This window comes from Ursus arctos, unplaced genomic scaffold (genome assembly GCF_023065955.2).
Source record: "Ursus arctos isolate Adak ecotype North America unplaced genomic scaffold, UrsArc2.0 scaffold_7, whole genome shotgun sequence".
Classification (NCBI taxonomy): domain Eukaryota; kingdom Metazoa; phylum Chordata; class Mammalia; order Carnivora; family Ursidae; genus Ursus; species Ursus arctos.
The window spans coordinates 24,490,953-24,515,431 of NW_026623089.1; the positions used below are offsets into that span (position 1 = coordinate 24,490,953).

Genomic DNA, 24,479 nt, shown 5'->3' on the forward strand with positions numbered 1-24,479 from the left:
GCTCTGGAAATGACATTCTCTCCATCACATCACACTTCCAGTGATGCTTGTGGATGCCCAGTGCCCCGTGGTGTGGCACACCAGGCATCAGCCGTTACCCTGCTCTGTGCCAACTGTGTGGTCATCCCCGAGTCACTGGAATAAATGATCAGAGGCCTCCACCCTGCATCCCACCACTTTCTCTGACACGTGGCAGCATTTCCTGGGATTCACGAACAAGTCCATTCACTCCAGTCTGACTGCCTCATCTAGAAACCCTGACCCTCCCACTGCCAAGCCTTTGTGTTTGCCTTCCTCCCTCTCCTTTCTGCAAGGCCTCTCTCTGCCATGTCCTCCTCTGAGAAGTCTGCTGTGTCACCGCAGCCGCACTGATCTCGTCCTGCCCTGAACTCCCATTTTGCGGCTCTATACACCTCTCAGGTGGACACTCATCTACGAGGTAAATCCCTTGTGCCTGTGCAGCTCTCCCAGCGTCCAACAGATCAGGGACCGTGCCTTAGACTCTTGGTGAGCTGTACTTAATGCAGTGCGTGGGACATCACAGATAAAGGCTAGACTGGGAAGGGATTTGAGATAGTAAAGGCTTGCATATTTTCGAGTAAATGGTCAAGGAAGACTTCTTTGACTTGTTAAGGACTTTGGAAGCTGGGTTGGGTCCCCTCTTGAAGTTGGGGCGTGCCGCAGTGCCCTGTGTCTTGGCTTCAGCAGGGCGTGGGCCCATCCTTAGCAAACGAATGCATCCAATGCATGGAATGCTCCTTGCTTGCCGGGGTGGATGGGTCCGCGCTGCCTCCTGTCTCTCTCTCCCTGGCGGCTGCTTCAGGGATCTGTGAGGTGTCTGTTCCCTGAAGGCTGCGGTGGTTTTGATAAGAGAGCCTCTGTGCCTCCTGCCTACCCACCCTCAACCTGACCTCATCCTGGGAACATTCAGAGCAGCTGCCACGCCGCCTCACGCCTGCGCTGCGCCTTTCTGTTTATAGAACACGTCGGCAGCAGCATCTCGTCTGGGCTCCCGTATCTGCCCCTGAGTTGCATCATCTTCCCCATTGCATAGATAAGGATAAGTGCCTTGCAGGGGTCACTCGGTCAGCTGGTGCAGTTTGGAGCCCAGGCTCCCATTCAAGGGCTCCGCTCAGTGCTCTTTGCGCGGCCGCTCCTGGGCTGACAAGGAGAGAACTTCAATGATTCATCTCTAGGTCATGTCCACGCTCCGCCGGTTGTCTATACCATCAAGCCATGAGATCTTATTGTCTCTCTTTTTTTATTATGGTGAAATATACATAACATACAACTTACCATTTTTTAAATTGTGATAAAATATGCACAACATGAAATTTACCATTTTAACCCTTCTAAATGTACAGTGTATCGGCATTAACAACATCCACACCGGTGCGCAACCCTCACCACCGCCCTTCTTCAGAGCTCTTTCATCCTTTTTTTTCCTTTAAGGCCTAGTGGGGGTTGATTTCTTTTTTTTTTTTTTTTAAGATTTTATTTATTTATTTAGAGAGTGTGAGATGGGGGAGGGGCAGAGGGAGAGGGACAGAGAGAATCTTGAGCAGACTCCATGCTCAGTGCGGAGCCGGACGTGGGGCTCAGTCTCATGACCCTGAGATCATGACCTGAGCCAAAACCAAGATTCAGATTCTTAATTGACTGAGCCACCCAGGTCCCCCATTAATTTCTTTTTAATAACGGTGTTAGAAATTTCCAAAGTCCAGAGGTGTGAATCTCCTGAAGGTTCTCTTTGATTTTGTATATAGTGTCATAGTGGTTGTAAATACTGATGGTTTTATTTTTTCCTTCTGAGTCTCTCATTTCTTTTTCTTGTGTTAACGCCTTGGCAAGGACTTTGGCAAGTTATCATTAGTACAATAACGGATAGACGTAGTCATAGTGGGCAACATCCTTGTTTTGTCCCAGAGTTTCTTCCCTGGGGATTATTTTGGGTAGATAAACATTTTCAGATTAAGAAAGTGTAGTCCTATTTCTTATTTGCTAAATTAAAAAAAATCATAAATGGATGTTGAGTTTTATCAAATACTTCATCTACCTATAAAGTGATCATTTAGTTTTTATTCTTTATTTGATGATGTGGTAAATTATGTTAATAGATCTTCTGATTATGTGTTGTTCTTACATCTGGATGAATTTTAATAAGAATGTAACCCTAATTGGTAGAATTTCTGCATTCTTTCTTTCTTTCACTGAATTTATTAATCCAGATGGTGGTAGTTGAGAGACCATGGTTTGAAGCCAGAATACCTGGGTTTGAATCCCAGTTCCACACCTTGCTAGTTTGGGCAAATTATTCAGTCTCTCTCTGTGTTGGTTTCTTTGTCTGGAAAATAATACTACGTACTTCAGAGAGTTGATATGGGATTTAAATGAGATGGGCCATGTGCAAAATCTTAGCCCCCAGTGCCTAACAGAGTTCTCAATAAACATTATTTTTACTGTCAAGCATTTATTGAGCACTTGCTTTATACCAGGACCTATGCTGGGTGCTGGGAACTCAGGGTAATCACATGACCCCATTAACCAGCACAGCCCAGGAAGTCCTGTTTTACATCTGTTATCCTGACATACTTGTTACTAGCACTCCCTTTGGCTCTCAAAATTTCTCAATTTGGATGATAAATTATTTGGTCACCAACTTATAGATGAAGAGATTTATGTAATGTGGGTGTGGAGGACCTGCTGGGTCATCCGCAACTGAGCTTCCCGAACATGGAGCAGAATTATGACTGTAGTCACGGTAGACGTTCTTCGGGGCCCTGTAGCTGTCACAAGCCTTTCCCGTTTTCTTGTTTGTGTTTTTGCCAATAAGAAATCTGCTGCCATCATTACCTTTGTTTCTCCGAATGTAATGTATATTTTTTTTCCTATGGCTGTTTTTGAGATTTCCTCTTTATTACTGATTTTGAGTCATCTGCTTATGATGTGAATTGGTGTAGTTTCTTTATGTTTCTTGTGTTTGAAGTCGATTGGGTTTATGAGTCCAAAAAAGAAATTACAAAGGAAATTTTAAAATTTAGGAATGAATTTAATGAAAGATGTGCAAGACCTCTGCATTGAAAACTATACTACATCACTGAATGAACTGAAAGATCTAAATACATGGGAAGATTTACCATATTCATGGATTAGAAGTGTCAATATCGTTAAGTAGCCATTCTCCCCTTAAGTTGATCTATAGAGTCCATGCAATTCAATTTTAAAAAATCCAGGAGGGATTTATTTATTTTATTTTGTAGAAATTAATCAATTTACTCTAAAGTGTGTTTGAAAATGCAGAGAATCTAGAATGACCAAAACAATTTTGAAAAGAAGAAGTTTGATTTTAATACTTAACTAAAAATGTATAGTAGTCGAGAAAGGATGGTGTTGGTGTCAGGATATATAAATCTGTCAACGGAATAGCATAGAGAATCCAGAAGTAGTGGACCCACACATATATAGTTAATTGATTTTTGACAAAGGAGTTAATGTAATTCAATAGGAAAAAGATAGTCTTTTCAACAGGTTTTTCTGGAATGATAGGCTCTCTGTACTCCAAGAATTATAATGTATGAAGTTTGGTATTAGATTTCATTTGAACAGAGAACCCTGCTGAACCTTCCCCAAAAAAGGATTTGCTAATAATTGTTTTAGAGGTGCTGTCCAGTTCCAAGTCTATTGTTTTTATATCTTCATGTGGAAGTTCAGATTTGTGCCCAATTTTGAGAATCACTAGACACCAAGAGTGTCTAGTGCTACCCAGATGGGTAGCCAGCACCGGGCCCGGTGCTTTGGGGTGGGGGAACAGAAAGGAAACATGAAGGGAGATTACTTTTAGAATGGCTGTACAATGAGCTCTGTGAACTCTCTCCCCAGTGAAACAACCAAAAATGGTGAAAATCGTTCTTTAAAAAATTGAAGTCTCTGGAAATTGTCCTAAATGGACAACCGAAATGGCCAATGGAGAAGTTCTACTTCTGCTGTATGCAGCCCACAACACAGGGTTCCCTTTCCCCCCAGCTCCCGGTCTAGGGCTACTGTAGTAATCATAACAATTATTGGATTTATGACATATATTAATGTAATATGTATAACAATAATAATACAAAAAAAGAGGAAAAGAGATTACAGTTATATAGGATTAATATTTCTCTATCTCAAAAATTTGATAAATGGAATTAAGTTAGTATAAACCTAAAGTAGATTCTGATAAGGTAAGATATATATACTGCAAGCCCTAGGGAACTGTGAAGAAATAACTAAAAAGTGTAGTGAAAAAAATCATTAAAGGAATTAAGATATTACACAAAACAAAAGAGCTGTAATGGCTATATTGACATCAGACAAAATGGACTTTAAGACAAAAATAAATGGAGAGACATCCCATGTCCATGGACTAGAAGACTTAATATTGCTAAGATAGCAGCACTCTGCAAATCCATTTTCAGATTCTGCCCATGCGTTCCTACCACATCCCAACTGGCTTCTTTAATTGACAAGCTGATCCCAAAACTCATATGAAAATTCAAGGGACTGAAAATAGCCAAAATACTTCTGAAAAAGAAAAACAAAGCTAGAGGACTCACATTTCCTGATTTCAGAACTTAATACATCAAGAGAATAACAAGACAAGCCACAGACTGGGAAAAGATTTTTGCAAAAATTTGATAAATGACTGTTATGCAAAATATACAAAGAATTCTTAAGACTCAACAAGCAATAAGAATGAACAACTGGGTTGATGAATAGGCAGAGATCTGAACAGGCACCTCACCAAAGAAGATACCTAGATGACATAAGCATATGGAAAGGTGCTCAACATTGTACGTCATTGGGGCATTGCGCATTAAAAGAGCAATGAGATACCACTACATTACCTCTTAGAATGGTGAGAACCCAAACACAGACACCCAGTGCTTGTGAGGTTGCGCAACGATGGAAACTCTCATTCATTGCTGGTGGAAATGCAAAATGGTACAGCCACTTTGAAGACAGTTGGCAATTTTTTACAAAACTAAACATACTCTCACTCTACAATTTAGCAGTCACCCTGCTTGGTGTTTACCCAAATAAGTTGAAAACTTATGTCCCACACAAGGTGGCTGCTGGCTCAGTCCCTTGAGTGAATGACTGTTGGTTTTGGCTCAGGTCATGATCTCATAGGTCTTAGGAGGGAGCCCTGTGTTGGACTTCGCACTCAGCAGGGAGTCTGCTTGAGATTCTCTCCCTCCGCCCCTCCCCTTACTTCTCTCTCTTTCAAATAAATAAATAAATCTTAAAAAGAAAGAAAGAAAGAAAGAAAGAAAGAAAGAAAGAAAGAAAGAAAGAAAAGAAAAGAAAGAAAACTTAGTCCACACAAAAGCCTGCACAGGGATGTTTGTGGCAACATTATTCATAATCACAAAACTTGGAAGCAACCAAGATGTCCTTCAGTAGGTTAATAGATAAATAAACTGTGTAGTCCAGCAGTGGATATTACTCAGCACTAAAGCCCAAAACAAACCATCAAGCCGTGAAAAGACTTGGAGGGAGCTGACGTGCATGTGAGAGAAGTGCAAGAAGCCACCCTGAAAGAGCTACCCACTGTGTGATCCCAACTGTATGACGTTCTGGGAAGAGGGAAACTATGGCGACAGTAAAAAGATGAGTGGTTTCCAGGGGCTGGGGGGAAAGGCAGAGCACAGAGGATTTTTAGGGCAGTGGAGCTATTCTATACGATGGATACTAATGGACACATGCCGTTATGCATTTGTCCAAACCCGTAGAATGTGCACCAAGAGTGAAGCCTGACGTGCACTGTGGACTCTGGGGGAGAATAACATCCATGCAGTTTCGTCAGTTGTAACAATACACCGCTCTGGTCTGGGATTGTGATGGTGAGGGGACCAGGGGGGTGTGGGGTCAAGGGGCATATGAGAGCTGTCTTTACTTTCTGCTCAGTTTTGCTGTAAACCTAAAATTCTTCTAAAGAATGACGTCTATTAAAGAGAAAACAACTTAGGACAAAGCTACAGAAATCGGGACGGTGTGGTACAGCTGGAAGGATAGGCATAGAATTGAGAGGCCAGGAATAAAGCTGAATGTTTATTGTGAACTGCTTTTCTACAAGGGGCACCAGAACCGTTCAAGGGGAAGTGTGCTTCCTCTTGGGCAATGAGACAAACTTGGACCCCAAAATCACAGAAGACTGTGTGAAGTATTGTAATGGGGACTACAAACCAGGAGTGCTGTTAGAATTCCAGTAAGGTGGTAGCGAGCTTTGGCTGGGATGGTTAGAGACGTGCGCCCTGGGCAGATGGCACCCGATAAGGCCATTGGTGGGGGAAGGGAAGGGGAAAGTCCATTTCAGGCCACAAAGGATGGGAAATTTAAGAAAAGCCACATGTATTGTTATTTATTGTCCCCCTCTCTCTCCGGGATCTTGTGCTGTGTCCCCAGCCTCTAAGCCAGGGACTGGTACGCCCTCAGTCAGTAGAATGGACAAACCAGTTCTGAGGTTTCCCTTGATTCCTCCTGGTCCCCAGGCATACTGGGTAGCCTTGCCTCTTTTTGAGGGGAATGGCCGGGTTAGCGAACCCAGCTCTTGTAGTAATGTTCCCTTCGTTCCTGAGCTGGAAATGGTGAGGAGGATTAAGGCTTGAGGGTTGCAGCCCCAAGGCGAGAGTGGCTGGGAACTCCACCCTCTCGGAAGGGTGAGGAGTCGGCCTCTTGGGTTACACATGTGCCCCAGCTGGGCTCGGGCCCACCCTTCTCTCTCCTCGGTGTTTATTGCTGCTGAGCCCTGCCCAAGCACAGCTGCCGACTCAGCTTTCTCTGGCTGGGCCGGCTCTTGGAGCTGAGAGGCTCTGTATCTCTCACACTATCCACCCCTTAGATAAACAGCCCACGTCCTCCACACTCTGTGGAGTTCCGATGTGGCTGCGAAGGACTCCGTTAGCCAGACGCCTCTCTCTCTAAGAAGGACCCTGGCAATGGGCCCTGCTTGTCTTCCAGCTGAGTCAGGCCCTTGCTGGAGTGACAGGGGAATCCACTTCCTGCCTGAAAAGGTGGCCACAGCAGAAGACCGGGCCGGGCGGGGCCTTCCTGCCTCCCCACCCACGCCCCCGGGCCTCGACAGGCCTCTGCACGAGGCAGCCCACTCAACCGTGTGAGGGTTTTATCGCTCAAACCCAGCCCCGCAAACTGAGCACCACCCAGGCCACAGAACCACTTTGTAGCCCGCCTGGCTTCCCGGGTCGGGGGGCATTTGGACTGTGTCTCACACATGGCCCCGGACGTTTATCCCATCGCCCGCCACTCTGCCATCCTGTGCCTGCCCCGAGACGCTGAACCACGCAGCTTAGCGAGCCCGCACACGAGTCAGCTCAGTTGGGCTGCCTTTGCTTGGTGCTCTGGAGTCTGAGCCAGGGGATTTGGTTTCTTTGAAGGGTGACCTGTGGGCAGAGAAAATGTCACCAGCGGCTGGTTAGTGGCACTCCCTTCTCCCATGGTGGGTGGGCCTTGGGGATGTCAGGGAGGGCAGATGCTGAGGCCTTAAGGGCTCGGCCCTGCTGGCAGGATTAGGTGACAGGTGTGGCTGGACTCAGCCCCCAAGGGCAGGGGGTGAGGGTGGGGGTGGGGAGGTGGATAGGGGAGAGGAGCCGTGTAGGCCAGCTGGGTACTCATGGCTCTGGAGAGGACCCTTTGTCCCAGTACTCTCAGCGGATGGGCTTGTCTTGGCCTCAAGAGGGCCCAGAGGAAGCCAGAGTGGGGGAAGAAGAAAATCTGCTACAGAAGGAGGAGGTGGGAGGGAGACCAGCTGCAAAGTATCCTCCATCAGGCCTTTCGGGGAAAATTCAAATCTGCAGGGCTATCAGATGACCCCTGACTTCCAGGAGACACGTGAACCCATGGAGGCAATTCTGACTGCTCTTTGGCAGGGAAGGCCCAGGGAATGTGACCGTCACTCTGCCAGGACAGTGCTGGCTTCAGCTCCTACAGGAAGCCTTCCCTGACCTCCTCCTTCAGCAGTTTCAGGGTCCTGTTCCTATGTCCTCACCGTTCCCTGTCACTCCAGAACTTGCTTGTCTGTCTCTAGCACCACAGCAAAACTTCACGAACTTTCACATGGGGCCCAGGAAAGCGCATTTTTAACTAACACCCCCCGCCAAGACGATTCTGGCACGTGCAGACTTAAGACTACACTTCGAGAACCATCTTGTCCTAGAACAGCCTCCCCAACAAAAATATAATGTGAACCACATAGGTCATTTTAAATTTTTTAGTAGCCACTTAAAAACGTCAGAGAAAACAGGTGAAATTATTTTTAAAAGAATTTTTATGTAACCTGATCCAAAATGTTACCATTTCAATATACAATCAGTACAAAATTTGTTGATGAGATGTTTCACATCTTTTTTGTACCGAGTCTTTGAGACCTTTACACTTCCAGCACATCTCAGTTCGGACGGACTGCATTTCACGTGCTTGACGGCCACGTGTTGCCAGTGACTGTCACACAGATGGAACAGCTCTGGGGCCGTGTGGCGTGTGTGGTCCACGGGCCAGCAGTTCCAGCATTGCCTGGAAGTTTGGTGGAGATGCAGGTTCTCAGGCCCCTGCCTGCATTTTCACTGTTGGCACGTCGAAGGTGTGAAGCCCTGCTCTCCGGTGAGATCGTGAGCTCCTTGCTGTAAAGACTGCGGTTTAACTTACTTCTAGCATCTCACGGAGGGCCTGGCATCTAGAAGGCACACAGCAAATGTTTTTAGAGGAAAGGGATGAACGTGTGAACCCCTGCTGCCCCCTACTCACTCCTGTTGGCCCCTCATTCCCTGTCCACTGTTCGTGAGAATCTCAGCATCTTGGGTCTGAAGAGCGGTGTAGGAGGCAGAATGTAATTCCTTCGAGCCCCAACTTGTCTAAGTCCCACAGCTTGTAGGTCACAGCTGGTCACCCTCTTTCAGGACAAGAATTGTTGTTTTGTTTTGCGTTTTTTAAGATTTTTAAAATTCATTTGAGATAGGGAGAGAGCGTGCACACACGAGTGGGGAGGGGCAGAGAGAGAGAGAGAAGCAGACTCTCTGCTAAACAAGGAGCTGGATGAGGGGCTCGTTCTCAGGACCCCAAGATCATGGCCTGAGCCAAAGTCAGGCGCTTAACCAACTTAGCCACCCAGGTGCCCTGGGACAAGGGCGGTTTGATGAGGGCAGACCACTCCCCCGCAGGGCACGTTGCTGGGCCTGGCCTCCTTCTCAGACATCTCTGTACTCTTCCTCAGAAATTCTATGGAGCCATTGCTCAGAGGCCCTAGGCCTGGCCTATGCATGTTAGTTAGCCATTGATTTATTCTCAGTCTTCTTCCAGAGAAGATTGAAGGCAGCTCTAAATATGCGTACATTCCGACAGAATGAAACAAAAATAGAAATCGTATTAAGGATGTGTGCATAGATGCTTGGACAGAGATGTTCACTCTAGCACTGTTATATAAAGCCAGAAACAACCTAACTACCCAACAGTAGGACAGTAGAGAAATAAACTATGGCCCAGCCCAACACTGACACCCCACGTCACAATTAGGGGTGCTAATGCGGAAGTATTCATCGGCGTGGAAAATTGTTCATGACCTAGTGTAAGAGTGCTGATGAGCTCATTTTATTTACATGCGTGGAAGAAGGTCTGGAAAGGATATAGACCCCGAAAACAGTCATGTCACTTTTTCCAGGGGAGGAATTATGAGTGATTCTTACTCTTTTTGTTCATCCACTGCTTCTATAATTTCTGGTTTTCCCCTCAGTGAACATGAATTCTTAGTTGATACAGAAATGAAATGTACGAAACAGAATATGGGTGAGGAAAATGGGAAAAGGTGAAAATGGGAGTGCTATTCTGTACTGAATTTGTTTGAAAATATATTAATTTAAAAAAATATCCTGGGGCGCCTGGGTGGCACAGCAGTTAAGCGTCTGCCTTCGGCTCAGGGCGTGATCCCGGCGTTATGGGATCAAGCCCCACGTCAGGCTCTTCCGCTGGGAGCCTGCTTCTTTCTCTTCCACTCCTCCTGCTTGTGTTCCCTCTCTCACTGGCTGCCTCTCTCTGTGTCAAATGAATCAATAAAATCTTAAAAAAAAAATATCCTAAGTGCAAGTTCATAGCGTTAGGGCGCAGTGGGTATATTTACATGAAGCAGGCAGTTATTAAATGTTTGGAAGATGGACTTATATATAACATTAGGGTTTGAAAACTCATGAGCCAGCTCTTGTTAAATTTCAGTCTGTACTCAGGAAGTGAAAGTTAATAATGGAGCAGTCTCTGTCTTGTTTTGAATCGGATCTGACAATGACCCCCGCCCTTCACACGTGGGCTCTAAATAGCCTGTGCGTGTTGGATAATGATTGTGCAAGAGAGAACCCTGAAATCATGTGTTAGAGCTGGGAGGGTGGGTTCGTGGACGGGAATACGTGCAGGTGCACACACACCTGAGATCTAGCGCAGGACTGCTTTTCACCATCTCAGTGCTAGCGAGCACTTTGGTCCCAGCCTCCATCAGTAGACTCCTACTCGGTCTCCCTGCTTCCAGCCTATGGCCCATGCACGACCCTGGAGCTAAGCCGTCCTCCCTGTGATTTGGCCCCCGTCTTGGATCTCACTGCCTGCACCTCAGCCCCTGCTCGCTTTACTCCACAGCAGCCATAGTGGCCTTTTTCAGGCTCTTTTTGCACTTCCCATTTCCCCTGCTGGAACATTCTCTGCCTTCCTTGGGGCTCGCTTCCCCATCTCCTGTGGTCTCTGCTGAATTGCCATCTGATTCCTAAGTCCTTTCTCAGCACTCTATACAAAGAAACAACCTCTCTTTTGCTCCAACACCTTCCCCGACTTCATTCTTCTTCACAGGTTTTATCAATACATATTTATTTGTTTACTGTTTGTCCCCCTCCACTAGAATGTAAACTCCTCAATAGCAGGGACTTTGTTGCTTTTCTTTTTTTTTTCTTTCTTTCTTTCTTTCTTTCTTTCTTTCTTTCTTTCTTTCTTTCTTCTTTCTTTCTTTCAGATTTTATTTATTTATTTGACACAGAGAGAGACAGCAAAAGAGGGAACACAAGCCCGGGGAGTGGGAGAGGGAGAAGCAGACTCCCTGCAGAGCAGGGAGCCCGGTAAGGGGCTTGATCTCAGGACCCCGGGATCATGACCTGAGCTGAAGGCAGACGCCTAACTGACTGAGCCACCCAGGCACCCCTGTTGCTTTTCTTTACCGCCGTTTTCTTGGTGTTCAGTGCTCCAAGTAGGTGTTCAATAAATATTTGAAGGAAGGAATAGACTTCAGATACCATGTGACTGATCTTCCTCATTTGACCAAGGAGGTGCCCGAAGCCCTATAAAGAAAGCTTGCCCGCCTTGCCCGGGTCCCACAGCTGGGGCAGCAGGGCTAGATCCTGCCCTGTCCCTTCTGCTCCTGCTTCCGCCTGTGCCTTGGAAGGGGGATGAACCAAACACACAGGGGCCGTGGCCTCGTCCATCCTGTCTCCTGTGTGTTTTTCCAGCTTATACAGAATTTCAGCCCAGAATAGCAGAATAAAAAAATAGTTGTTCCTCCAGAACCCTGGAAACTCTTCCGGTGGGTCTGTCCCTGGAAAAACAGCAGCAATCTCACGGTGGGAAGGTAGGAAACGGAGGAGGGGTCTTACAGCAGTGGGGGCAGTGGGCTGGGTTTGGTTTTACAATTAAAATAACATCTGGGTCTGTTTCCGCAGAGCGGTTCTGGAAGGTGGGTGGTCTGTCTGAAGTATCAGGTGGGGCCTTCCCCTGTCCTGGCCCAGGGGAATGGCCGGTGGCTAAAGGGCTCACCCAGCAGATGACGTATGTAGGAAGGTGGGCCCAAAGAAGGCTCTGGAAACCCCACCTGTGGCCTGCCCTGAAAGCCTGCTGGTCTCTCCCGAGGCCTCGTGAGGGGGCATCTTCAGAACCTCCCCTCATGCCTCCATGCCTCCTTGAGATTGTTCAGACACCTCTTTGATGTGTAGAGAGCTCTGGCCTCCTCTCTCTCATGCCCCATGTGGTTTATTAATCGTCTGTGAAATGAGGGGTTGAGGTGTCACTCATCCGTATGAGGGCAGTGGGGCCCTGAAGCAACGGAGTGGAGTGGGGAAGGGACTCTGAGGGCTGTTCCAGTCTTCTGAATCCTGTCCCTCTGTCTGTCTGGCTTCTCAGATGCAGCTTTTGGATAAGTTTCCCATTGAAGGTGGCCAGAAGGACCCCAAGCAGAGAATCATCCCCTTCCTTCCAGGTAAGCTTTGGATGGCCCCACTGTGGGGATGGGAGGTGACCTGGGGAGAAGTGTTTTTTAGGCCAAGAAAATGCTGGCTACTACACTGGAAATTCTGGGCAGGGTGGGCCTACGAATCTACGTCCCAGCAACTCCCCAGAGAATGGGAAGCCCCTGACTGTGAAGGCCACTGTTCCCACAGGGGCCTCTCCCACCCTTCCCAGGCCACCTCTATTGGCCATGTAACTTCTAAGGAATTTCTTAGGCGGTGGGACTTTGGTTTTCCTCTTTATGGAAAGCACAGAGAAATCAAGTTCTTCTGTGGAAGGATGAAGAGCTCCAGGCTGAACTCTTCCCACTAATCCCATTGTAATCACAGAGACCCTTAAATTGAGCACCCTCCCCATGTCCGAGCTTGGGTCCTCCTGGCGCATTACCCCGCCAAGGCTCTGAGAGCTTACGTGACACGGCCTGTGAGTTGGCAGAGTTAGGATTTGAACCCGGGTGTGTCTGGCTATAGGGGCCATGAACCACGACACCATTTGGGAACATGTTTACGGCAATTGGTTCTGTGTAATTTAGAGAAAAACCGCCCAGATGTGTCCTCATCCGCTATTGCTCTGATGTTTTACGTTGGTGTGCGGTTTATAGCTTACGGATACTCTTCTGTTATCATACACAAATCTCCAGCTGAGGTGTGTGTTCTCATTTCTGCTTGAGGGATGACGATGTTGGGGTTCAGAGATGTTAGGTCGCTACTCATAAAAGTGGCAGAGCTGAGTGTCTGCTCCAGTCTGGCGTCTTTGCCCGGAACCTGTGGGCGATGCTGCTTCCTGGCTCTGGGTCCTCTGCCCTTCGCCAGGCGGTGGAGCTGGGCTGGGTCCCAGTGGGCCTCACCCCCACTCCTGCTGGGCCCTGGCAATGGCAATCAGTAGGACCTTTGCAAGAAGCAGGGTCCTTGTCTCATGACCTCTCCGGCACACTTTCACCCCGTGGCCAGCACCTGCTCGGTGACTTGCAAACACACATAGGGGCACTGCCCTCAGAGAGTGGGTCCTGTCTGAACGGTGCTCCTCACACACCCCCACCTGCAAAGCGGGGAAAGACAAGAGCAGGCATTGCTCCTGTCCTATGAGTCTTACGCTAAAATTAGAGAGAATTAATTCAGCTACGAGGAAAGACTTGCCCACAGTTTGGGCAAGATTGGAACCAGTCAGTGAGGGTAGAGAGAATCTCACCCCTGTGCTTCTTCCGTGGCGGAGGACTGAATCTCCGTCCCTGGCCTAGGAGTTAATGTGGGGGGACTTTCATGCCCTACCTGGCTTTGTACTGAGTCCGGAGGGCGTTTGGAATGTCCAACACCCAGGTTTGTATGACCTCCGATGTTGCTCCAGTATGGTCCAGATGCTCTGCCCAATAAGGGCTTGGGAGCCCAGCTGGGGTGCTATGGACACAAGTGCCCCAGAGCCAACATGAAGCCAGCATGGTGCCCTGGTATCAGAAGTGGACTTGGCCTTGGGGTATGAAGGCTGCCTAGTTCCTCGAGAATGATGGGCTTTTTCTCCCACTGGTGGAAATTCCCCCTCGTCATCATACAGTGGGGGGGTATTTATGCAGGGCTCAGCCTGTGCTAGGCCCCGGAATCCGTACCTAGGGCTGGGGGCTGCGATGGCCTGGTGAGCCAAGGAGGGATGTAGATTTGTTTCCCTCATCTAAGGAATCCTCAAGCTACTAGGAGAGATGAGAGAGGCAAGACCTACCCCTAATCAGGGAACCAGTGGCAGGATGTGATCCTTTCTACCACGGTGCAGTTCTGAGTGTGTTTGAAGTGTGTCATTGTGAGCTGAGGAAGGCAGCAAAGGCCTCCTGAAGGAGGGGGGCCTGGAGCTGACCCCCAAGGACGGGTGGGCTTGGAGGCTAGGGGAATCACAAAGCTTCTGTCCTGCCGCTACCAGTGTCCAACGTCTGTGGACAGGCTTCCCCCTGCAAAATCTGGCTCTGTCAGTTATCAAGTGCGTTACCTTCTTTATGCCTCAGTATTCTCATCTGGAAAATTGGGATGATAATAGTATCTACTTCATGGGGCTATTGTCAGGATAAAACGAATTAATACATTACAGGGGCTTAGAACTGTGGCTGGCCTCTAGCAGGACTTAAATAATGTTAGCCCTTAAGATGACCAGTTCCTGGCACGTGCCTAGTGTTTCCACAGCACACTCACGTGTATACCCTCATTTGCTCCTCCCAGTGAGGTTATTATCCCCATTTTACTGACTAGGAAACTGAGGCCAAGGGAGGCTAATAGACTTGAACGGGCCACACATCCAGGAGGTGTAACCAGCACCAGAACCTCTGGCTAAGGCTCCCCGCCCCATCAGCCACCTCAGGGGAGGATACCCAACAGCTGCTGCAGGACTGGGGCCCTCTCCGAACTTCAGTTTTCTCTTATAGGCCAGCGGTGAGGAGGAGAAGAATTCATGGGAAGCACTTTGCACAGTGCCTGTCCCATAGTAAGTGCTCATAATGGCAGCTGTATTTAATAAAGTCACCTGCCCCCATGCCGCCCCAACTCTGGGAAAGGCCAGCCCAGGACCCCTTCCAGCCCCGACGTGATGGGACCTTTGCACAGTGCGTGACATTATAGAGAGGGAGGAAGTTGACTGGCCCCCATCCCATCCAAAGGAAGTTTCCTTTCCCCTGTTTTGCTGCTCTTCTCCTCTGCCCACAGTGGGGTTTCCTCTCTGATGCTTCTCTCTTGCTCACTCACTTTCCAGGACTTCAGAGTGGGTGTTGCTGGCCATGTGGAATCCCATCCTGGGGGCTCCCAGGCCTGTTCCTGGCTTCCCCAGGCCCACTAGAAACTTCCTAACCCTTTCGTACTCTACTCACTCCCTCGCTTGAATGGAAGGAAAATAGGAGCCAACATGATCGGAACCAAGTTAGGGAGAGCCGCGTGGACATGAGGGTTTCCAACCTGCCCTAAGCCCGGCATCAAGGGGGGTCCCCCAGGAGGAGAGGGGAAGGGAGAAGGGCAATGATGAATGTTTCCTGTCTTAGGTCAGGTTCCCTAAAAGCGGAGCCTGAGATGAGGATTCTTAGACAAGTGACCTGGGGGGGCTGCTCTCAGGTGAACATCCTAAGGCAGGGAGGAAGCAGGACAGGGCAGGGAGGAAGCCCGGGGTGGGTGGCAGCCGTGTGTCCCGTTGCGGGAGACAACTTCAGTACTCCCCGTAGGTCATCCTTTGTCTGGAGGCTGCCTCTCCCCCAGAGGGCATGGAGTGTGGGCAAGGCGTCTCCTGAGCTCTGAGGACTGAGGGCTGAGCTGAGGGCATGCCTTTGGAGAAGGGGCGGCTGTGAGTCCCCGGCCCCGAACACCCACAGCCGTGAGGGGAGGGAGCACATGCTGGTGTGAGGGTTCTGGGCAGCAGCCAACATCTACTCCATGATCTAACACGAGCCAAGTCTCTGTTTCTACCTCCCTGCCTTTGGGAAGGGTGGCTGAGGTCACCTGCGGATTCCCTGAGGCTCAGCCCTGGCAGCGTGACTCAGCAGCTCGGGCAGCAGACACACGCGCTGCCTTCACTCTCACGAGCCTCGGGAGGGCTAGCAACCAGCCTCAGGAGGGGCTCCGCCAGGCCTTGGCCTCGCCTGGCATTTCAGAGCAAGGAACACCCAAGGGGAGAAAGCAGAGAGCCCCGATTATCTCCAGAAGGGTCTCCGTGTCAGCTTCGAGGTGCCAGGATGTGATGGGCATTTCTGGGCCTGGTGTCTGGGGATGTGTTTGGAGCATTAGCTCTGATGGGGGTCTGGCCACAGGCTTGGGCAGGATGCTCACAGCAGTTTGACTGGCTGGTGGAAGTGACAGAGAAAGCAAGGGAATTGAGAGAAAAGAGGGAAACCATGGCTTCATATGGCTACAAGCTCTGCCAGTCAAATCCTGGCCCAGAAAAAGAAAAAAAAATTCCCACACGTGAGCCATAAATCTTAGACTCTAGGACACAGGCCTGTGGTGTGTCTGGGTGGTGTCTGGCCTGAGTTCAGGGTCAGCCTGCGGGTTGGAAGCGTGGTGAGGGTCTGGGGCTTCTGTGGCCAAAGGCAGAGGCCCCGTCCCAGAAGACTGAGTGCCCTGCAGTATGGCTGGAGTGGGGGTTGGGGCAAGGGTGGCGGGGAGCAGAGTCAACAAGGTGAGGACGGAGAGCCAGTGGTCTGACATTTGCATATCAATCAAATCCTGGATGAAGGTGTGTAGGGGAACTGTCCTCAGTGAGGGCTCCCCCCACCCCCGAACCCAGTTGCTTCCCCCGGTCTGAACCTGCTTTCTGGGCCTAGGGGTGAAGATCCACTATGCCCAGGCCCATGCGTGTGTTTGCGAGGCCTGCAGAGCCCACAGGAGGGACTCGGGGGACTTCCGACCTTCGTGTGGGTCAGGTGCTGCTCCCCAGCAAGGCAGCTCGGGAAAGAAAACCCAAGTGGTTTTTCAGGCAGGAAGAGGCAGAGAATTAGGCCAGGGCCTCCTGCCCTGCAAGTGGGGGGAAGGGGAGAAGGGGAAGTACTCCCTCCAGTCTCACATTATGTGAGAGTGAGGCAGATACCCCCGGCTGTTTTCGCTGACCTTTGTGGCCTTCCTTGGAGACAAGGGCTCTATCTACTCCCACATCTCTGGCCACATAGTGGCTGCTTTATTAAGACCCCTTGGTTGATCACAAATCGGGCATTTTCCCTCAGGAATGAGCTCCCTTTCCTTGGGCTTCTGCTGTGTGTCCAGCCTTGTGCTGGGCACTCTACAAACCTTTTCCCCGGTCCTCACTGCAGGGTGGGTGGCATTACCCTGCCACTGCCATTATTTTAGAGAGAAGTCAAGTCACTTTCCCCCACCCCTTAACCGGCAAGTCGTGGGGCTGGCATCCTGCCTCTGTGGCCTGTACCTTTCCCTGGGGGGGGGGAATTAGCCTGCCAGCCTACGCTAGAAGCTTTCCTCCACCTACGTTATTGCCTCCGCATCCCCCAGGTTAGGGACCTGGGAGTTTCTGCCCGAGGACCCAGCACCCCAGCAGTCCCTCCGGCTGCCATTGTCTCGTGCTTCGGGAAAACACTGTGTGGGGCTGGGAGGTGCTCTGAGCGTCATGGGGACTCAGGTGACCTGTAAGGGCTCTCATTCTATTGAGTGCCTGAGGTCACTGAAGTTGAGGAATTGATTTTTTTTTTTCACTTTAACTGTTTAGTTTATTATTATTTTAATATGATTACAAACAGGATAGCCCCAAGGCCTTCAGAGCACTGTCTTCATTTAATTATGAGTCTAATGAGATTGCCTGTTTGGTTTCCTAAGTCACGGCATTTTTTTTTTTAACTTTTTATTTTGAAACAGACTCCCAAGCTGTTGCACAACGATTAGGCACTCTACATTCCTCCCTTCCAGCTCCACCACCACACTGCAGGGTAGGTGGCAACGTTCCCGGCTCAGGGAGAAGTCAGATCACTCTCTGCCATCGCACAGCCCCTGAGTGGGGCTCCCGTTGGCTAGCTTCTCCCAGTGGTAATGTCTTGGGTAACTACAGGTCATTATCAAAGCCAGGAAATTGATATTGGCAAGAGTCAGTTACCTAGGCTGCAGACCCGAGCAATTGATTTTTATTGTAAGGGGTTAGTGAGTGTTAGCGGACAGGCTTGCCAGCTGGTCCTTCAGAAGGAGGCATTGGCTGGCACTGGTCTCTGAGAAGCTCCACTCCCAGGCCTGACCTCTTGGCATTCCCCCCTCCAAGAGAAAAGCAGAGGTGAACCTTGTCTTACATGAAGGCATATTCGTGAGAACCCCCGCAAATCCAGTCCTGTGGGACAAATCACGTCATCCGTTAGGTGTCCTAAATACAATTCTATGTAAGAGTCATGGGATCCATCCTTTTGCAAAGCAGAGTGCTCCTTTTTTGGAAAAAAAATCTTCTTTCTGTGATTTTTATATATTTTGATAATTTGGGACTTCTTCTGAGCTTGCTAGACACAGGACAGACCTGGAGCGTGGGGACTGGACAGCAGCATTGACCCCAGGAGGAGCAGAAGAACAATGGTCAAGAACAACCAAAGATCCGAGGCTTTATTTGCAAGCCAGCTAGTTAGCTTACCCTGCTTCTGTGAATGCCAGCAGAAAATAGGAGACTTCTGAGTCAGACACAGGATTGTCCTAGGGCCCATTTGCTTCAGTTCCCATTGCCTCCAAGTCCCATGGGGGTGACCCATGGGTCCAGATGAATGCCTGCGGGTTACATTATAGGAGAGGAACCCAGACCTTAGGGAGACCACACCTCTTATAGCGTGCAGTAAGCAAACCTAGGCGGTTTGCTTTGAAGAGACGTACTGTCTCTGTGCCCCAAGGCCACATGCAGACCTGCTGTTTACTCCAGAGCAGGACACTACCTCTGTCCTCTAAGCTGGTTCTTTACAAACATGTTTGAAAAGATAATTCAGAACAAAAGGCAGTTAGTGCCTTGTTGACAAGACGTACAGAAATGCAGGAGAGCCAGGGAGATTATCTCACCAGTGTATCTTTTGCTTTCTGGGGTCTCCTGCTTTTTGGAGGGGTGGGCAGAAGTGATGTTCTTTAGGACAGCGGGCTCCGCCGCCTCTCAGGGCAGCCTACTGTTTACATGGAACTTCTGCCTTGTTTTAAGAGACTGTTGTGGAAAATCCATCTCCTGTTGCCCATCCTGGGATTGGAGTAGATTTCCTGTGTATCCTGAGTTTGTCAGTCCGAGGAGGCTCCCGGGGAGGAAATGGCCATTGCAGAGTGAAGTAGACTGTGTAGCTAGCTGCTGATGTAAAAAGCAAACAACCGCGACCAGGGACCGAGGGAGCTCAGAAGCCAAGTGGCAGAGCAGAAAGAGGAATTCACTCTGCAAAGGTGCTGCGAGGTTCCCTCCCACTCACAGGCCATCGGTGTCTCCGTGCTGCCTGGGACTGGGCCTCCGAGCTCCCAGAAAGCCCCTCCATCCTAATAGCTGAGTCAGTCCCACCCATTGGCATCGGGGCTCCTGGGTTGATGGATCCTGGAGAGGCTGGATAGCTTAGGAAGAAAAGTGAACCATAATCGAAGTCGGTGCTGCCCGCCTTGTGACCTTGTGAGCCCGGAGGCGTGTATTTTTAGATGGCAGGCGCTCTCGGTTCCTTTGTACTGGCTCCCCAGTTTACATACCGGCCCCTTCACGAAGAAGCAGTTTGGAGCCACAGGGCAGGAGGGTGCTGGGTGAATTGCGAGCACGGTCTCCGGTCTCCAGGGCCTTCCTCTCCCTGCCCCCCAGGGCCCTGTGCGGCAGATCCGGTGTTTGTTCAAGCACAGAAGGAAGCAGGGGGAAGGGATGTCTTTGGCTAGAGCCGGTCCGTGGCTGTGGCGTGGGGGAGAGCTGGCGCTCTCTCCCTGGGCTGGAGGCATTTCTGTGTGTCTGCACCAGGCGCCAGCCCGGGAAAGCCCTCCCCACAGGGCCTCGGAAGCCAGGAGGGAGGCAGCGGCTCGCAGACGCTGGCAGACACCACAGCCCCCGAGGGAGAGTGCCCGAGAGGTTTCTGAGCCTCACTGATGGCCTGGGTGGCAGGGAAAGACAAACTTTCTCCGTGATGGAGAAGGAAAAGTAGGGTCTGCTCGTAATGCCAGGGTTTTAAGAAGATCGACAAGATGATAGGCCTAAGAGACGATGTGTACTGTTTTAAAAGTGGCTTTCCTCTAACCTCCCCTGGAAGAGTGCTGGGTCCTCTCTCGCTGTAATTACCGCCCCCGGCCCAGAAGTCATTCTCTCACTCTGTAATCTGGGGCGGTGTTCTGGGGCCTGCTGTCGGCCGCTAGTCCTGATCGCTACGTGAAAGAGCTGCGTTCGTCCATTCCTGCCGTTGGGATTTATTGAGCACCTACTGTGCTCCAGGCCTAGCTGTAGGCACTGGTGATGCCACGGAGGGCAAGGTAGACCAGACCTCTGCTCTCAGGAAGTTCATCTTCCAGTGGGGGAGTCAGAAAGCAAAGAAATGAGCAATTTCCAATAGTGATAAGGGCCGGAAAGACAAATAACCAGGTGTTGTGGTTTGAGGCATGAGATTAGTGGTCAAAAAAAGCCTCTTTGCTGAGGTGACACCGAGCCAGGCAGGGGCAGATCAGGGCTTGGGGTGCCGGGCTGAGGGGACAGCAAGGTCAGTGACCGGAGTGCAACCGAAGGCATGAGTTTGAAGAACAGCAAGAGGATGACGCGTGTGGGAGGCGTGGGGGGTGGGGGGGACGGAGTCACCGCAGAGAGTTGGGCAGACAGGAGCTGTGGAACGGAGAAGCTCCCGAGCACTTCTTCTGTGGCAAAGCCGCCCGGGAAGGAGAGGGCTCCCCAAGCTTGCTTAAGCTGTGGGGCTCGGGCTCAGGTACGCGGCCTCCAGGGTCAGTTTCCTCATCTGTCAAATGGGTTAATGAGGGTTTGGGATGACGTTCCAAGCAGTCAGTCCAGAGCAAGCACTTGGGTGGGCCACAAAGGGAGATGTGCTGGGGCCGCGCACCGGCCTCTCATCAGGCGGCTTTGGGGCCTCGGCCGTGGGGTCTCCTCTCTCTGCCCTCTGCCCGCCCTCCTGCCCTGTGCTGGTTCAGCTCTGCGCCTTGCCTCTCAGCCCCGGGGGCACGTCTGCTCCTTCTTGCCTGTGCTAACTTGAAGCCGTAAGGAGCCGTAAGGAGCCGGTTGCTGAGGAGTGGATGACCCACCCAGAGGGCTGATCCGGGCTGAGAGGCGGGGAGGGGCCTGAGCAGCCCTGGCCCTGTCACCATGATAACACAGCAGAGCCGCCGGCTTGCAGGCTCTCAGCTCCGGAGCTGCCGGTTCTCGCTGGGAATAAGGGGCTTTGCAGGGGAGGCTGCCACTCAAGGCCCCTTTGACTTGCATAAGGAAATGTGGGTCAGGTCCCCTAGCCGTTCCCCTGTGTCATCCCCACATTTCGAGACCAGGGAGAGGGTCAGGTCACTTCATTACAACTCATCTTCCTCGTCCAGAGGTAATTCTAGAAGGGAATCAAACTTCTAAATACCCACCCCAAACCCTCAGCCCTGAATGGAGTGTCACCTCTTACAGGAGATTTCTGATCTAAGCAGAAATGTGTGTCTTTTCACGGTCTAGTCATTCCGTTGAATTTCACGTGCAGGAGAATGTGCCCGGACTCGGGCGTCCAGAAGCTGGGTTCAGGCGTAGCTCTTGCTAATCACTGAGGCACACAATTGAGTAAGTTAAACCAGAGTGACCAGGGATCTCCTTCCATGTTGCCAGAATCACCAGACGCCCATGATTTCGGGTCACTGTGACATTCCTGGTCTCTCCCCCTAAAAATAAACCGTTTCCTTAGCTGATACCTAAATGTTCTTTCACAAGGATCAGATCCTTTCATTCCATGCTGCGAGGGGACTGCTATGCCCCGGGAGTGGCACCGTCACTAAATACCCATTCAGCTGTGGGTGACTGACAGGCCAGTGCCCTGATCCCAGGTGTGACAGGTGAGAGCAGGAGGGACACTGAGGCAGGAGAAGGAAGAAGGTTCAGGGCTTCTGGGGTGCCGTGAGAAGCCTGGTCGATGAGGCTGTGCGAGTTTTTGGCATGGCTGCGGGGCCACACTGAGGGGTGAGGATTTGTCCTGTGTGCAGTGAGAAGCCTCTGAAAGGTTTTAGGCTGAGGGGCCGTAGGATCGGATTTCTGTTTTGAAAGGATCCCTGAGCTGATGTGTCAGAGGCTGGAAGGGCCCTCAGGGAGCAAGCATAGAGTGGGAGGCCCAGCTGGAGGGGGACGACGCACAGTGAGAGACGGGTGGCTTGGCCTCGGCTGGACACTGGCGTGGAGAGGAGTCGGTCTGAGACCTGTTTTGGAGGAACAGCCGAGAGGACTTGCTGAAGGACGGGGGTGAGGGAGAGGTGGAGAATAAGGATGCCTACAGTTCTGCTGAGGGCAGCCCTGGCCGAGACGGCAGACCCAGCATTTCCCAGCACCCGCCCCAAACCCCCACCTTGGACTTCACCCCGGGGAGTGAAAGGGAAATATGTCCTCCCTTCCTGAGAGAGCTGAAGCCTTCGGCACAGTGAAAGATGCTTTGCGGTGGGGAGGGCCTGCCACCAGCCTCCCTCCCCAGGAGCCTCCAGGCACTAGACACTCTGGTTTCTGGATCTTGGACTCGGGGCGGGGGGGGGGGGGGGGGGAGGAAGGGGGTCAGCGGGTGGTGGTGGAGGAGGGAGAACACTGAGGTCCATTGACAGGGAGCTCAGCCCCCTCCTTCAGGGGTGAGGGGCACTGGTGGCAGATCTCCACAGTGTCCCTGGCCTGACCCTTCCACTGTTTAAGGTCACCCCAACTGGACCCAGGCCCAGGGATGGAGCCCCAAGCCAGAGCTCTTCCCTGGCAGGAACTGAGCTGACCCTTGGAGACTCCCCAGGCCCTTATGAACTGACCCACCATTCATCCAGAGGCTGCCTGGCTTTGAGCTGTACGGTCCCTCTGGGCCCTGAAAACACCTCCTCTCCTCCACCTCCACAGTCCCAAGGACTGATGTCCAGTGAGGGGCCCCCAGGTGCCAGGCCGCCTGGCCTCCAGACCACAGTGGGCCTGAGGGCCTGGCATGGCCTGAAGATGGAGTCTGTTCCCCTGAATGCACCTTTAGAAAAGGCAGGAGAGGAAGTGCGTGGGGCAAGGAGGGCTCAGCTGGCACACTGGCTCTTTTCTACCCTCCAGGGGCAGGGGCTGAGGAGAGGGGCTGGCCTTCTGCTTCTCCCCAGGCCAGAGCAGAAGGGCCACACTTCATCTCAGGGAGAACGAAACGGGGCTGATCCCAGAGGAAGCCGGGTGTCTCCACGGCTCTGCCAGCCCTCCGGCCGCCCGGTGTTACCAACAGACCTGAACCCGGCTTTGGCCTCAAACAGGTCTGGGTTCACACCGGGGCTTTCTACTTGGTGCTAGTTGTCTGAACTTGAAACGGTGCTTTTTTCACGGCAGAGGCCGGTAAGCATCACCTTTCAGCCCTGGAGGCCTTAGAGCCAGAGAACCTGAGTCAGACCCGCGCTCAGCCTCCCAGTAGCCCTGACCCTGCGCCAGCTTCACTCAGCGTCTCCGCACCTCGTCGTCGTCCTCATCTGCGGCAGTCCCCCAGGGCTGCTGTGAGCGTCCAATGAAATGTTATCTGTTAAGCACACAGTAAGCACTTAATACATGCTGGCGATTCGGTGGCCTTGGTACGGGGCTCGACACAAAAGGGGCAACTCTCTCTCTGGGAGCCTTGCCAGGAGTGAGGTCTTGCATGCAGTCTTGTGCGTTTCAAGGTCTGCTGCTCAGAATTTGGTTTGCAGATGAATGGCACAAACACCATCTGAGAGCCGGCTGGAAAGGCAGAGTCTTGGCCCCACCCCAGAGCCCCTAAATCATGGTCTGCAGTTTACTTACATGCACAGGAAAGTTTGAGAAGCACTGTTTGAAGGTCCGGTGAGGCCTTCCATAGCCTGTCTGACTCTGTCTTCAGGACTTCCTTGGTGTTGGGTTATGTTCAGTCCATCCACGTAATATAAACCACGGAACCTGCCTTGCTGAATCCGTTTCTGACCCAGGCTTCACGCAGGTAACTTGGTAAGAGCTGGTTCATTGGCTTCGCATCCCTACGCAGACCTGAGTTGCCCACCTGCTTCCGGCACCCTGTGGGACAGGGGCATAAGTCTGAGCCTAACCAGGAGGATGCTCGGGTTCCAGCCGCACTCCCTCATCAGCTGTAAGCCAGGACATTCTTTCTCCCTGCTCTTCCAAGATGGGGTGAAGTTTGGGGCCAGGGAGATTGCGAAGGTTTTTATTTCAGAAGTCTCTCTGAATCGGAGGTGGGAGAGCCTGGCCTATGAATCCTCTGTGGTTTTGAAGTCAGCATAGCACGAGTCTGTCAAAAGTCTACGTGCCCAGTTGCATTGCACAGTTAGGAGGGGGAAATGCTTAGGTCTCTTCTAAGAAGTGTCTGGCAAAAGGGTTAAGACCAAAAAAACCCCCTGATTTTTAAAAGGAGCATCTTTTCTCTTCTGTATAAAACGATTGCAAACCTAAGCTTCAAAATAAGGGAGCCAAGGGAGGAGGGTTGAGATGAACCGGTGACGGGGAACTTGGTGCCTTTTCTGCTTGGCATGGGGTTTACTCTCAGCTTCTTTCTGACCTCAAAGATGAATTTACACCTTTAATAGTTGGTAATCAGTGCAGACGGCTTAAGTAAGGCC

The 24,479-nt window shown here is 50.9% G+C and overlaps 1 protein-coding gene across 1 annotated transcript in view; it reads left to right on the plus strand.

Annotated features, from left to right (window-relative positions):
• SH3PXD2A (SH3 and PX domains 2A) overlaps window positions 1-24,479 on the plus strand; it is a 230,524-nt gene that overhangs the window by 72,078 nt on the left and 133,967 nt on the right. Inside the window, 1 exon segment of the mRNA XM_026494048.4 lies at window positions 12,193-12,268. Within this exon segment, the coding sequence (XP_026349833.1) occupies window positions 12,193-12,268 (76 nt within the window).